The following is a 16,395-nucleotide window of genomic DNA, read 5'->3' as shown; positions in this document are numbered from 1 at the left end:
TTTACAAAAAAGGCAATTCCTAGAATAAGGGGAATTTTAATATAGGAATCTCAATATGCATCATCATCAGCAGCAGCAAATCCTCTACAACTATGTCTACTTCAGACAATCATCACCATTACAGTAATGTATATGGTTTTATATCTGCACTCATTTAATATAAACCTGAAGCATATGCAATATCTTTTTAAAATCTGTGCAATACTTTGTGCAATACATTCTATAAAATAGCACTTTTTATTTCTTGTAATTTTTTTATATAGCTTATATACTGTATATATCCTTACATTTCTATTTTAAATACATGTGTAAAGACTTATTTATCTTTATTTATTCATTTTTTAATGCATTTTCTCCTCATTTCCAGCGCAGCCAATTTTTACCCAATTGCGTCATGCTTCCTCTCTACTGGTGCTGACCCCCACCCCTGATTGAGGAGAGCGAACTGACACATGCCCCCTCCGACACGTGAGCAGTAGCCGACTGCATCTTTTCGCCTGCATGAGACGAGTTCATATACCAATCAGCCCTGTGCACGGAAAGCCACACCCTGATCACCATTATTCCTCTAATCTGTGCAGACACCATCAACCAGCCAGCAGAGCACTTAATTGCATCAGTTATGAGGTCCCTGTCCGGCTCCCTTCCCTGGATGAACAACAGCCAAACGTTGTTTATATAGCCGCCCATTCCAGCCAGATGGCAGAGCTGGGATTTCGAATACATTGTATCGAATCTCAGCTCTGCCATCTGAGCCTGGTGTGCTAGCGTGTTTTACCACTGCGCCACCTGGGCGCCAACACTTTTATATCTTTATATTTTTGAACGCTGCTGTAACATTACAAATTTTCCCCTTGTGGGATAATAAAAGGCTATCTTATCTTACTTCACAAGTTTGAGTTATGTACTTATTCATAGACTTTTTTTATTCGTAGGTATTTCCTGTCTGGGTTTTATACTTTGTAATAGGTGCAGTCAAACTAGCCCTATTTTCACAAGCATAAAAATGTCAGCAGCTGTAGTTTTTCATAATTAGGAATTAGGAAACCAAGCCAAAGTTACATGACACCGTCTCTAGCACCAAATCAGTCAACCAAGTTGTTGCATGTAACTTTTTCTTTTTTTTTTACTATTTTCCCCACTTTTTTTCCCCAATTTTTATCCCGCAGTCTAATCGTGTCCAGTTTACCCTGAATGCGTCCTCTATACTGATTCGACCCTTCACCGCTGACTGAGGACGCCTCCCAACTGTCATGCGCCCCCTCCGGCACGCATAGTCAGTACGGATTGTGCATTTTTCACCTGCACGAGTCGAGTTCATACCCTGTGCAGGCGCCATCAGTCAGCCAGCAGGGGCCGCAGTCGCACCAGTTATGAGGACCTATGATCCGACTTTTTTACCCTCTAACCCTGAACAACAGCCGATCGTTGTCTTTGAACAAAGAAGCATATATCCCACTCATTCAGTCACAAAATTGCAACTATAATTGCATACCAAGACTGCCAAGACATAGCCTACACATAAGGAGGCAAATTTGCCAATTTCTTAATCGATAACCAACCGCTGTTAGGTGTCTGTTACTTCAGTTTCATATCAACAATTCACACATGCTTTGATTATTAAGAAATAGTGTCAAAGTGAACATGGCAGTAATGTACTGTAGAACAGTAAAAATTAACAAACACGGTGAGCAAAACCAGTTCAGCATTTAGATTTTATAGTAAAGGGCATTACAAGCGCTAACTAAACATGCTAATCGTAATCATAATAGAGATACAGTGGTATATTAAAGCTTCCTGACAACATTAGTGTGGTTATTACAAGATGATCAACAGAGTTTTAACTTTATACTGAAGCAATAAATAAAGTTTAACACAAATCCACATGTTTAATATGCAGTCAGACTCCATACTGACGCAAAACTGGCTTTACTATTTGTGATTATTTCAGTGATGTTTGTTTGTTCAATTCCTAACTCCATGTCAGCTGCTATGGCTATTATCATGGCTGAATAATAGGTTCAGTCTTCAAAAACAAAGAAGGGGTCGGTTTTTATTTGTGTGTACATAGGGATTAGGTTGTTTGTGTGACTGTAAGGGTGTATTGTTTAACTGATTTTCAATATCTTATATGTTGTTTTTAGGTCCTAGTGCTTCTAAAAGTGATATAAGGATATAAACAGAGGGATATTACACTAGCACATCAGCACCGAGATTCTGAACTCCTCAGTTCGAAGCTCGTTGTTGCCACCGGTCAGCTGGGAGCCATCTGGCGGGCATAACTGGCAGTGCCTGCAGCAGATACTAATTGGCCACTGTATCTGCAGGGTGGGGGATGGACTATGTGTACCCACACATAGGGCTGGGCAATTTTGCAAAAAAAAATAAAAATCTCAATTATTTTAATATTATTACCGATTGTCGATTACGATTTCAATGTTTTTGTTCTTGTATAATGCAATTGAAAAAAGACACAAATTTCTTTTCTTTTTTTTGCATTTTAAATTAAAAGACTGCAGAAGTGAAAAATAGTAACAGCACCACCTATCATTCCAAAAGACTCAAACTTTATAATGATAACGATATAACAATAATTAAAACAAAATAGAAATCTTAATTAGCTATATCCTTTATAAGAATAGCTCACAAACAACCCTTACTTTAAATATTGTGCAGCAGAACCTCCTTACATTAGCAAAAGTGCAAAACTACAAAAAGTTCTTTACAGGTTTCTTAAAAGGAACACAAGCCTGTGAAGTGAAGTGAGTCTGTATCAGTATCTAGGCTGGGGGGTCAAGTAATCACTCTGCTCAGCTTTGATTTTGTCCTCTTGTGACTCTGGGGGGGTGGATGGAGGTCTTAAGATCTGCTTCTAACAATAATAGACTACAATTCCCATGCTCCCACGGACTGTCACGTTACTAGCACATGTCTGTTTGATTCAGTGACTCTTATTTGAACTCTGTTTGTGTGTCTCGTTTTGCCGATCGTGTTTTCGCTCCTTATTTCTGAATCTAACCGTTACCGTGTATAATCCTTGTTGTCTTCCGTTTACTGTTTTAGTTTTTGCTGGTTTTGGACTCTACCTGGTTTTGTACACTGTTTTTGCCCTTTTGATATTAAACTTTCCTTGATTTATATTCCACGAGCGTCTGGTCAGTTTCTGCCTCGTGACATGTTAATATTTTAATTAAAAGATAAAGTATGTAAACAATCGCGATTGTCACATTTCACACCGAATTAATCGTGAAAATCGCCCAGCCCTACCCACACATAGTCCGGCCCCCATTCTGCAGATACGGTGGCCAATTAGTGGGACTTCATACGCTGTGTAAGAACCCTGATTGGCTGTGCAGAATGCAGGGGCGAGAAGAGGAGGGCTGTACATGTGTCGGAAGAGCGTGTACAGTGACATGCTCTCCTCGGATGCAATCGGGTATCCCTCAGCAGCGGAAGACAAATTGTGTGCACTAAATCGGGAGGAAAATGGGGAGAAAATGCATATAAAAGGTGATAAGTGTTTTCCTGTTCATATTAGCATTTCTATATGCAGTGTGTTAACACAGCTGGCACATGCATACTGAGGGTGGGTAAGAGTGTGTTTCAAATCAGTGTTCTTACTCTGTATAGACCGCAGCTTTCTTTTTTTTATTATTTTGTTTATGCATTTTCTCCCCTTTTCTCCCGACTTTAGCGTATCCAATTACCCAATTGCATTATCCTTCTTTATGATGTTGATCTCCACCCTGGTTGAGGAGAGCCAAGACTGACACACGCCCCCTCCGACACGTGTGCAGTAGCCGACTGCATCTTTTCACCTGCACAAGGCGAGTTCATATGCGGATGAGCTTTGTGCAAGGAGAGCCACACCCTGATCAATGTATTATTCCTCGTCTCTGTGCAGGCACCGTCAGTCAGCCAGCAGAGGTTGTAATTGCATCAGTCATAAGGTCCCACCCAGTATGAACAACAGTCAATCATTGTTCATGTAGGCGCCCAGCCTGCCGGATGGCAGAGCTGAGATTTGAAACGACAAGTTTTTTATTTGGATAGAAATGAGCTTTCTTTGTGTAATATTCAAATATTGAAAGGCACAGTTTTGGAATACAAAGCCAGACTTGCAGTCTATGCCTGCTCAGTTCTGTTCCTCTATTGATAGCGACATCAACTGTCTGTGTCCTAAAATAGCACTGAATTGAAACTACAGAGTCCTGCTTTTTTGCTACGGATAAATGATTCAGATGAAAGTCTGCCCTGGATTAGTGCTGCTGAATCAGCGCTGCTATTCTGAGCACTGTATCTACAATCAGCCTTTCTCAAAACATAGCTCAGCCTTTTCTAATATGTAGCAATGGTTGTACTCAGTCAACAAGCTTTACTAGCATGACTGTGTAGGGGACAGTACTGGCAAAGCATAATAAAAGAAAAAATAATAGTGGTTCCTCAGGCAGTGACGTATTGTTATATTTTGTAACAAGTGTTTCTGAGTGTCCTTTCCCCATATACTAATGAGCCAAAACATCAATACCACCCCCAAAAATGTGCATGGCAGTGCCTGTTTCACTAGTAATTAAGCAGTTATGAACAGGCATAAAGACCAGGTTGACTTTAATAAGGGCTGAATCTTTAGGATCAGATGAGAGGGTTGAAGTATCTTAAATAGCAAGGGATGCTCAGAAGTAGCCATGGTGATTCCCTACTGACAGTGGTCCAAGGGGGAACAAGACACAAGGTGTCGACAGGTTATTTGGTGGCCAAAACCAGATGCCAGAGGACATAAGGGGCATCTAAGAACAACAGATGGAATTATTGCTTGATTTACCCTGAGCCAACTCCCTCTAGAAAGCACAGATGAGATACAACCCAGGACAAGTCTTGACCAACTCGTTGATTGGAGCAGGCTTCTCCAACCTCCTGTCTATGTAAAATAGGAGCCAAAGTGCTGTGTTGGCACAGTGGTAGCCACAGTAAACCACACCCTTCAAGTAACAGGATCTCTTCCCCCACAGACTCATGTCTCACCACATGCTTCTGACCAGCAAGAGGGTGCTGAAGACCTATTCTACCCTGGGTTCCAGTGAAGTAAGACCCAGTTACCCAAAGCTAAATGCATTTGCAATAAAATGTTGCAAAACCACATACTGTTATGAATAACATTTGTTCTGTAATCAATAAAAACAAACCTGTACTAAACACTTTACCAACACACAGCCACTAACTGTTTAAAAACTGAATCCTGAGTGTCTAATAATCTGATTAAGGCATACCTTTGGAGGAAATATGATCACTGAAATAACCATGTAAACAGCATTATTTGCCCAAAGGTCATATTCGGATTACTAGTAATCCGGATAGGATCCCAGTAACTGGGTCATTCAGATATCCGATCACTATTGTTTTTTGCAACTGTGCATGTGTGAGAAAACTCCCGCTGGCCCGAATCATTTTCCGAATTATGTTCCAACAAAGTTCTGTGAAGTTCTAATACTAGAAAGTGTGCTGTATACACAAAGAGTGAACGCTGTGGTTACTATACTAATAGTTTATATACTCTGCATGGTACACTACTCTGTGATTGAAGACACTGTGTTATTTTATTTAATGGTTAAAAAATGAACCAGAGAGCATCAGAGATATAAAAGCACCATATAATGATGCTCTCACCTTCATAATTTAGAGTTGTGGACAAGTGTTCTTGGGATAAATGCAATCTCTGTGCTTTTCAACACTAAAAAAAGCATGTTGTACCTGTGAACAGGGCATCCTGCAACTCTTAATAAATGACTGCTGGCTTATTTGTAACTGTTCTCATTAGTAATTTAGGAACACATAGCTTTTTTCACTCAAGTACTTTATAAACTCTCTCTACCTAACCATGATTGCTATTTCATTCATGATTGCAGAATTCTTCCCAATTAACAGCAACACATTTATGTTTTTTTATTATTATTTAAGATTGGGGCATTAAGCAGAAGCTTGCAAAGCGACTTACAATTGTAGCAAGCAAGTGAAGGTTTAGGACCTAATTCAGGGTCCAAAAGTGGACACGGCATTAGTGGAGCGTGGACCAGTAACCTTTCCAATGAGTAGTCCAGTAACTAAACCAAGAAAGGAGGTGGAAGTGTATTATATCAATATATAACTTTTTTACTACAATAAGTAAATACTTTTACCCTCTATAAATCTGCTTTTACAAATATATTCTTTTACATTTATGGTAGGTAGGGAGGTAGGGAGGGAGGAAGGAAGGAAGGTAGGTAGATAGGTAGATAGATAGACTTCATTGATCCTGAAGGAAATTAAAGAAATTAATTAAATTAAAGCTTAAAAAAAAGACTGATTTGGTTTATATTTATAGGCACAAAGTGTGTAAAATGTGTGTAAATCGGAATCTTCATTTATTTGCCAAGTACTAGGTGTAGAAAGGAATTTCTCATGGTGCAGGTGTCAACATATTTTAAATCTAATAAAGTAATATTGAAAAAGGTATACTATATATAAAACATATATGAGACATAAATAGGCAGTAAACTATATATAAACCATAGAATAGAGACATAAATAGACAGTAAACTATATATAAACCATAGATTACAGACATAAATACACAGTAAACTATATATAAACCATAGATATATACAGGCAGTAAATTATATATAAACCAGAGACATAAATAGGCAGTAAATTATATATAAACCACAGAGGCATAAATAGAAAGTAAACTGCAAAAGAGATGTATTTTAAGTAGTTAATCGAAAATGAATATACACTGGATGTGTGATAAAAAAAAAAAATACAAAAAAGGGTGTTCAATGCTTGTTTTTTCCAACTCTATACATCAAACTAGACTGTTTTTAAAGAAAAAAAGGACTTTGATCAGAAAAATATTCCTGCTGTTCCTCATTGCTCCACACACTGCTACATATTAACCCTGACTGGTGAATCGATTCAGTCCGGATTCAGCTTGTTACACTGCTACATATTAACCTGATCGGTGAATCGATTCAGTCCGGATTCAGCTTGTTACACTGCTATATATTAACCCTGATCGGTGAATCGATTCAGTCCGGATTCAGCTGCATGGATTATACAATATTTCAATAAACATTACAAAAATCACAAGATTTGAAACATCTCGTATGTGTAAGATAAATGTATTTTCTGTATTTGGGTATTTAAACAGGACGATTCCTGAACTTAAACGTATAATGGAGGTGAGCCGACAGTGAGAGACCAGTCAGTACTGGTTACAGTGGAGCTCCAAATCCATTCGATCATGCCGTTGAATGGACAGATGTGTGCATGTGTGCAAGCAATAATGCAAATTTGATTTATGTTTGAACAGCACGTATATATTTCAAATTAAATTAAAGACCATCCTGAACAAAAGAAATAATCAAGTGTGTATTTTTGCAGCTGATCTGATCTGCTGAGGTCCAGCTGTTCTAGCGGCTGCATGCCACATCATTCATTTATTCTCTATCAGCTGATCCTCTACAACTCTCACACAATCATGGGCGGATCTACCGGGGTGGCATAGGGTGGCACATGCCACCCTAAAAGAAAGCCTTGCCACCCCTGCTGCCACCCCAGTTGGCAGCAACGAATTAAAAGAAAAGTTATGGCCAATTTGACATTTACGAGCGCGAATCTCCAATGTCCGACTGCAGTGAACGCTGCACGAGATAACGTCAGAGAGGCGCGGTGCGTCAGATTGGCGCGAAGCGAGGGAGCCAGGAGTCGCGAGGAAAGGAGACACGGGAGGAAAGAGGTAAAAACTGAGTAACTGTCTATCAAGAAATTAAATTATAATTAAAGCACAGTGCTAGTATAGTTGCGATGCTGATTTTGAGATGATAAAAATCAGGTTGAAGAACGTTATTTCGCTAACTATACACAGACATCCCAAGTTGCAAAAACTAATTTCAGTGAGGTACCCCCGGACCTCGACCCCGACCCCCCAAGCCCCCCAAAAAAAAGCTAAAAAAGCCTCTGCACACATGAAAGTATATGGGTGATAACAGAACTTTTAGGAGCTGCTAACTGAGCTACTAAGCTAACTGTTCGCGTCACAAACACATTAATGTGTACTGTAGTGCACTAGATTGTGTGAAAGATAATAGATTTATGTTCCCTACATAGTGCACTAGATTGTATAGCAGATCACGGATTTATGTTCCCTACATAGTGCACTAGATAGTGTATTAGATAACGCATTCATGTTCACTACATAGTGCACTAGAAAGTATAACTAGATAATGATTTGTGTTCCTTACATAGTGCACTAGATAGTGTATTACATAATTAATTATGTTCCCTACATAGTGCACTAGATTGTATATCAGATAGCGGATTTATGTTCCCTACTTAGTGCACTAGACAGTATATTAGACAATTGATTTATGTTCCCTACACAGTGCGCTAGATTGTGTATTATAAAACGGATAGTTCCGGTCCTAAAATCTGATTGGCTGAGCCGCGCTCTAAGCCGTTGTAAAATCCCCGATAAACGCACACCTAGGACCACCTTACATCATTCCATATTAATACGCCACTGAATAGAAAAAGTTAATGTTATTTTCGCCCTCATGTTGCCTAGCAACACTGTTAATCGAACTATTTTGCGTCGCGGAAGAATGCTTTATTGTAAGTTTATACACAATAAATACATTTATGAATTAAACATTGTTGTATTTATTGTATTTTATGTTGACCGCCGTTTTATAAAAGCAATAAGCCACTCGAGACCGTGCGTTACTGCTATGATTTTAGCACGGGAAAGAAGTTTTAGGCACTCTGCTTCGCGTCGTGCCAAAACGTCATCCCCGTGCTAAAATCACAGTAACGCACGGCCTCTCGTGGCTTATTGCTTTATCAGATAACGGATTTAATACGCGATCGGGGAAAAAAGTTTGTCGCCTGCATGCACGTGTGTGTTTGTGTGTGCGTGCTCTTGGCCGCTCGTTCTGGATTCCGGGAGATTTTATCTGACTTGCGGGCATCAGGGAGCCGCTATGTATATACGGGAGACTCCCGGAACTTCCAGGAGACTTGGGATGTCTGTTAACATGTAATGTTAGCTAGGTCTGACGTTAGTTCTGTGTAAAGTAGGCTATAAAAGCTAATATTGATTCAACGTCTGTCAAGGAAAACATTGTAAAGTTACTTTGAATCTTACAGAAATGAAGAGGAAGGGTAGCATACATAGTTTTTTCTCACCAAAGAGAGAGGTGACCGAAATAGAAAATGAACAACTGAGCAAGGTAAACAGTAAAGATGAGGTGGAAGGAGAGAGAGAAGAGAAGGATAAGGTGGAAGGAGAGAGAGGAGGGCAACAGAAACGTGACAGAGATAGAATAGGCCAAGGCAACCAGGGACAGGAGGAGGTAGGAGAACACCATAGCGGTGAAGATATGGAGGAGGGAGAAAGCGAGAGACAAGATAACACACAGGGCTCAGACAGTGAAAGGGAAAGGAGAGTGCCTGAGCCATCACCAACGATCTCCAGTCGAGTTGGTCCACATGGTATGGAAATTGTTGCTGCATAGTTTACTAAGTTACATATGAATAAGAACAACAAATGACAAAAACGGACATTTTGCTGTAAGGTGTATTTAAGAGACATTGCTTAGACTTCTTCAAATAAATATAAATATTCATGTTTGCTTAAATATGAATAATTGGGGAAACTTGTAAGTGTGAAAGTGTGATGAGATGGGGACAGAGTTTTAATATTTTGTGTACAATGTATTTTAGATCTATTGCTAAGGTTAAATTCCAAAATTACACAAATAAACCTAAAAATACTCTCCAGGCAAAAATGTTAGTGTGTGCTAACACAGTCTGATAGTTATAACTAATCAATGACAGTTCCAAATTGATTATGTTTTTACTAGTTGTTATATTGTATTATTAGTTCAGATGTAATGCAGTTTGAATCTTTCCTCCCCTCCATCTTCTAGACGTATCCAAGTCCAGGTGTGAGGTGCCAGTGCAGCCAATGCGAGAGAGTTTCCCTAAGACCCTTCAGGGAGGAGCCAGGAGAAGCTTCCGTAGCGACTGGTACAAATCTCATCCCTGGTTAGAATACTCGCAATCCAAAGATGCAGCTTACTGTTTTGCTTGTAGGCATTTTTCCCTCCCCGATGCTCCAAGGACTGTTTTCACCTCATTCGAGGGTTATCGTAACTGGAAAAAGGCTACAATGAAAGACAGTGGTTTCTGTTCTCATGCCAGATCTGAAGGCCATGTAAATGCAATGTTTGCATGGACAGAGAACAAGAAAATTATGGATAAAAATACCTCAATGTTTGGACTAATGGATGAGCAAAAAAAGAAGCAGGTGGCTGAAAATCAATACTACATTAAAACATTAGCTGAAATTTTAGTTCTAACAGCCACAGAAAACATAGCACAGCGGGGTCACAGGGAGTCTCTCGACTCAGAAAAAAAGGGTGTTTTTCTGTCTATGTTAGACTTGCTGGGTAACCATAACCCCATCATTAAAAAAAGACTTGAACAACAAGTTAAAAATGCAAAATACACCAGTAAAACAATACAGAATGAAATACTTGAGTGCTTGGCTGCAATGGTCAAAGAGGAAATCATCCAGGAAGTTAAAACGAGCAAGCAGTTTTCAGTTATTGTTGATGAAACTAAAGATGTTAAGAAAAAAGAGCAAATATCATTTGTTCTGAGATATTTTTACAACGGTGTGGTTCATGAGAGTTTTCTGGAGTTTGAAGTGGCAGAACACCTGGATGCTGCCAGCTTAAGTGACAAGATTATATGCTTCCTTGAGAAGCATGGGCTGGAGTACAAGAAAAACCTTGTAGGCCAGGGCTATGATGGCGCGGCAGTGATGCGCGGGGCACATGCAGGTGTTCAAGCAAAAATAAAAGAAGTAGCCAAACATGCCTTCTATGTTCACTGTAGTGCACACTGCTTGAACTTAGTTATAGTAGACGCTGTAAAAAGTGTGGCAGATGCAGGAAACTTCTTCTCATTATTGGAACGACTGTATGTATTCATGTCTGGGTCTTATGTACATAACAAATGGCTGGAAGTGCAGCGGGAGATGTTTGATGGTGCACCAAGGGAACTCCAACAGCTAAGTGATACACGTTGGGCCTGTAGGCACATAGCATGTCGCAATGTTATGGACAGGTTGCCTGCAATAGTACAGGTGCTTGAAGAGATCGCATCTGAGAACCATCCACAAAGAGCTGTTGAAGCAAGAGGGATATTGGCTCAAATTGATCTGAATTTTGCTGGATCTCTTGTTCTGTTCAAAAAGGTCCTGAGTGACTCCAAATTTTTATCAGACATGCTCCAGTCTAAAACAGTGGACTATGCCAAGGCTGTTGAACTTATTGAAGCACTTAAAGAGACACTGATCCAGTACCGTAGTCAAGCGTCTTTTGAGGAAATGTGGAGTGAAACACTAGATTTATGTCAGCGAAGTAACATTGATACAACTCAGCGAAAACCAAAGAGGCCAAGACAGACAGCAAAGGTGCTTCAGGATACTGTCATCCACTCCACCTTGGGACAGCATGTAGTTCCAGATAGCAAACACACCTTTTGTGTCTCTGTGTACTATCCAGTTCTGGATAACATGATTGGAGAAATAGGAAGAAGATTTTCTAACACAAATTGTCAAATTATGCAGGGTGTCCAGGCACTAAATCCGTCAAGTCCAACTTTTTTGAGGGAGGAGGCTGTTCTGTTATTGGCTGAAGCTTATGATTCAAATATTGAGGATCTCAAACACGAGTTACATCAGACAAAAAGAGTACTAGACAGAAAAAAGGGGGAAAAGGAGAGTCCTACCACTTTAATGGAGTTCACTCAGTTTTTGGACCCATACCAGGATGTTTTTTATGAGTTGTTCAGGTTGTGTAAAATAGCAGTTGTTTTACCTGTGAGCAGTGCATCCTGTGAACGAAGTTTTTCATCTCTCAGGCTCATAAAGACTTATTTGCGGTCTACTATGACAGAAAAGAGACTATCAAGTTTGGCTGTACTCAGCATTGAATCAAAACGCACAAAAGCATTAGACCTAGATAAATTTGTTAAGCGTTTTGCTGAGCAAAATGGAAATCGCCGCATTCAGCTGTTATAGTGTTGTTGTTATTGTTGTTGTTTTTAATGTCTCTTTCGTATATACAGTATAAATCTGTTCAAGCTACTAAGGGACAAATGGGGAGAATGTGTGTTTCGAGTAAAAAATAAAAGCAATGTCCAGTACCTTGTTTGAGTGCCATGACCCATTTATTTCCACAGTGTATTTATGCTCACCTTAGTACAGCTCAGTCCATAGATCTTCATGGGTACGTTTTTCTTTGGATAGTTTCTTCTTGTACAAATGCTGGCTGCAACGCTGCCACTCTGACCCTTTTGAAGTGTGTACATACTATTTCTCATCAAACTGTGATTAAATTCAGTATAAATACGTCTGCCATATGTTGCCACCCCTCAAAAATTCCTGCCCCCCTCTCGCCACCCCATGAATATTTTTCTAGATCCGCCCCTGCACACAATCATCAATCATCAATAAAAGTCTAACTGTTGTAAAATGTGCAGAGTGTAGAATACATGCAGGGTTACTTACAGTACTGGAGTAACGAACTGTAATAAGCAGCAGCAGCAGCGGCACAGATTTGCACTGGAGCCTCTTCTATATTTAAATATATGAGACAAAGCGCCCTCCATCGACCCGCACCCGTAACACCCCCATTTTACCATTTCAATTTAAGAGTCACGATTACTGTTGTCAGAGCGAATTATACGCTGATAAATCCAAGTATTAATTAGAACATTAAAACCACCTCCTGGTTTCTACACTCACTGTCCATTTTATCAGCTCCACTTACCATATAGAAGCACTTTGTAGTTCTACAATTACTGATTAATTGTAGTCCATTACTGTAGTTCTTTTATTTCTCTACAGTTTTTAAATACTGTGTCCACTCACTGTCCACTCTATTAGACACTCCTACCTAGTTGGTCCACCTTGTAGATGTAAAGTCAGAGACGATCGCTCATCTATTGCTGCTGTTTGAGTTGGTCATCTTCTAGACTTTCATCAGTGGTCACAGGACGCTGCCCACGGGGCGCTGTTGGCTGGATATTTTTGGATGTTGGACTATTCTCAGTCCAGCAGTGACAGTGAGGTGTCCATCAGCACTGCTGTGTCTGATCCACTCATACCAGCACAACACACACTAACACACCACCACCATGTCAGTGTCACTGCAGTGCTGAGAATCATCCACCACCTAAATAATACCTGCTCTGTGGTGGTCCTGTGTGGGTCCTGACCATTCAAGAACAGGGTGAACCTTTTGATTTGCCAGTCCAGTGCCTTAACCACTAAGCTAAAACTGTCCTTTGAAGAAGGGTCAGACCCAACAATTACCCCGTAATTCAAACCACGACTGTATGTTATATCCCTTTATCATTTCATTCATTTTCAGCAACTGCTTTATCCTGGTCAGGGTTATAAGGAACTGATACACTGGAGAGGGCGGCAATCCATCACAGAGCTTTAGCTATCTCCCACCACTGCCCAGACATAGCCAAGTCAATCATGTCTGTGTAGACACCCCGCCGGCTGATAACACCACTGGATTTCAGCATTTGTGGACTAACGTAATAGACAGCTGCACCACCCAACCGCCTATTACTAATCTTTTAAATAAATCAAAATTTTTATAAGATATTGGTTGCCAAATTCGGGGTCGATTTCAGCCACATTGGGCTTAATTCAAAATTGTTTTGCATAGTTTGTACCTACCTCAGAAATAGAAGGGCATTCATTATTTAGATAAATAAAAGATAATCACAAATACAGTATTTTATTTTCTTTTTTAGGAGAAATAATAAAAGGAAACTTTGTCATAATTTGTCTTCAATATCAGTTTATAAAAAATCGTATCGTGAACCCAGTATCGTGAATCGTGGGTAGAGTGTATCGTTACATCCCTAATTGAAAGGTTAAGAGTTCGAATTCCAGCTCTGCCATGCAGCCACTGTTGTGCCCTTGAGCAAGGCCCTTAACCCTGTCTGATCCATGGGTGCCGTACAATGGCTGACCCTGCACTCTGACCCCAGCATCCAAACAAGCTGGAATATACGAAGAAAGAATTTCGTTGTACTGTACACGTGTGTCTGTATATATGACAAAAAAAAAGCTGTTCTATTCTTCTCAGGTGGCGCAGCGGTAAATTACACTAGCCCACATCAAGGGTTCAAATTCCCAGGGCCGGTAGGGCATCTACATACAGACAAGTTTGCAATCTGCTTATAATTGAATAGATGAATGACCATATAATGAAACATAAATTGACATAAAATCAACTATTGCACTTTTTAGTCCTCCTGATGTACCTGGTTATGCTTTCCTGAAGATTGAATCTTTCCCAAAAGTACTTAATTAACAAATTAAAATGTAAAATGCAAAGTAGGACTGAAAGTATCAGAAAGACACGTATAAATGTAAACTATACACAAAAGCCTTTTGGTGACTCCTAAACACACTTTAAAATCCACAATAAACTACCAGAGGTGCAAGATGAATGTTTTTGGTATGGCCCACAACACCTGTGGGTCATAAACATAATCAGAAATCTGTAGAAAGTCCAGTCAAATTTATTTGTATAACACTTTTTACAATAGACCTTGCCTTAAAGCAATTTTACAGATTCCAGGACCAAAAACCTCTAATGAGCAAGCAAGCGTAACAGGGGCATGGAAAAACTCTCTAAATATTACAAGGAAGAAACCAGGCATAACAGTGACCTCCATCCTTCTTGGGTGACATAGAGCAGCGATTCTCAACCTTTTTTTCTCTTAGACCCCACAGTTGTAAAAATCACAATCACAATCATTTGTAGTGTGCATCTGTTGACCTGCTCACTTCTGAGGTGGAGAAATAAAATAGTTGAAATAGTTAAAAAAAACAGCATAGGCTTTAAGTAGTTTAAAATAGATTTATTACATCACAAGAGATCGTCTGTATGCTAACAGCCTATTGATTTCCCCATCCAATCACGTGTGATTATTTTCACTTTTCTCTCAGTAAAATACAATGAGACCCCCCTCTGGGCTCAATGAGGCCCACTAGTGGGTCCCAGCCCCCCAGTTTAGAACCCCTGTCCTACAGGATAATTAGGATGAAAGGTAGGGAGTGAAAAACCTTGAAAAAACAGTGCATACAAAATGGTTCAGGAACCTCTCAGAACTAGAAGCCTTTTGTCATGAAGAATGGGTGAAAATCCCCCCAAAAGAAAAGCATTTACAAAAGTGATACTTGCCAACGTAGTGGTACAAAGTACTGCCCATGCAGGGTGCCCAAACTTTTGCTTTAGGTAATTTTCCTTTTTACGTAGTTGTTTAAAAACTGTAATTATTAATTTTGTTTTAGATATTAATGAAATGTTTACCCTTTAACTTTTGGAAATCAGGTCATCTTTTACTTGCTTAGCTATTAACAGTAACAGAATTTTGACAGGGTTGCCAAACATTGGCATGCCACTATATATCAGTTTCAAACCTATAAAAATAAAGCTATACTGTATATAATATCTTTCAATAGTGCTGCTGTACTGGTTCACCTAAAAGTGCATAATTTTGGTAGATAAATGCTTTATATACTGTCAGCTCCAGAATGATCGTCACCCTTGGTAAAGACGAATAAAAATGTCTCTGTGGTATTTAGGTTAATCATACACTGAAAATATGATTTTTTTTTATTTAAAATAAATGTGTTTTTTTTTTGCATTTTCCCAATTTTCCTTCCAATCTAGTTGTATCTAATTACCCGATTGCATTATGCTTCCTCTCTAACGATGCTGATCTCCACTGCTGATTGAGGAAAACGAGACTGTCTGACACATGCAGTAGCCGACTGCATCTTTTCACCTGCACGAGGCGAGTTCATATGCGGATCAGCCTTGTGCACGGAGAGTCACACCCTGATCGCATTATTCCTCTACTCTGTGCAGACGCCATCAATCAGCCAGCAGAGGTCGTAATTACATCAGTTATAAGGAGTCCCTATCTGGCTCCCTCCCTGGATGAACAACTGCCAAACGTTGTTCATATAGCCGCCCAGCCCAGCCGGATGGCAGAGCTGAGATTCGGTACAATGTATTCGAAATCCCAGCTCTGGTGTGCTAGCGTGTTTTACCGCTGCGCCACCTGAGCGGCAAATAAATGCAAGAATCTGGAGAAATGTCAGTCCATGTACGGCAAGGCCGGCAATCACGGTTCTGCCAGAGACAGCATTGCATGAGAAACCGTCATGCTACTGTGATAAATATAGCCACATGGGTTTGGGATTAATTCGGAAAACAGTTGTCACTTAACCCAACCCACCGCTTCATTAAGAAA

The 16,395-nt window shown here is 39.8% G+C and overlaps 2 protein-coding genes across 3 annotated transcripts in view; one reads left to right on the top strand and one right to left on the bottom strand.

Moving 5' to 3' along the window:
• Positions 1 to 7,588: 7,588 nt before the first annotated feature.
• LOC134303303 (zinc finger MYM-type protein 1-like) lies at positions 7,589 to 12,249 on the top strand. Of its 2 annotated transcripts, XM_062988705.1 has the most exons (3): positions 7,589 to 7,771; positions 9,181 to 9,525; positions 9,963 to 12,249. In XM_062988705.1, the coding sequence occupies exons 2-3, from the start codon at positions 9,183 to 9,185 to the stop codon at positions 12,122 to 12,124; spliced, it is 2,505 nt and encodes an 834-aa protein (XP_062844775.1). In that variant the 5' UTR covers positions 7,589 to 7,771; positions 9,181 to 9,182; the 3' UTR covers positions 12,125 to 12,249. The 2 variants fall into 2 exon arrangements, with proteins under 2 accessions (XP_062844775.1, XP_062844850.1); XM_062988780.1 differs by lacking the exon at positions 9,181 to 9,525.
• Positions 12,250 to 14,979: 2,730 nt separating this feature from the next.
• LOC134303218 (cilia- and flagella-associated protein 69-like) overlaps positions 14,980 to 16,395 on the bottom strand; it is a 44,939-nt gene continuing 43,523 nt past the window's right edge. Inside the window, exon 23 of the mRNA XM_062988592.1 lies at positions 14,980 to 16,395. This exon is cut by the window's right edge and continues 1,050 nt beyond it. The gene's annotated coding sequence lies outside the window, so the exon portion shown is untranslated.

Source organism: Trichomycterus rosablanca, chromosome 1 (genome assembly GCF_030014385.1).
Source record: "Trichomycterus rosablanca isolate fTriRos1 chromosome 1, fTriRos1.hap1, whole genome shotgun sequence".
Lineage (NCBI taxonomy): Eukaryota > Metazoa > Chordata > Actinopteri > Siluriformes > Trichomycteridae > Trichomycterus > Trichomycterus rosablanca.
Note: the sequence above shows the minus strand (reverse complement) of the source record. Positions and strands in the feature narration are given on the sequence as shown.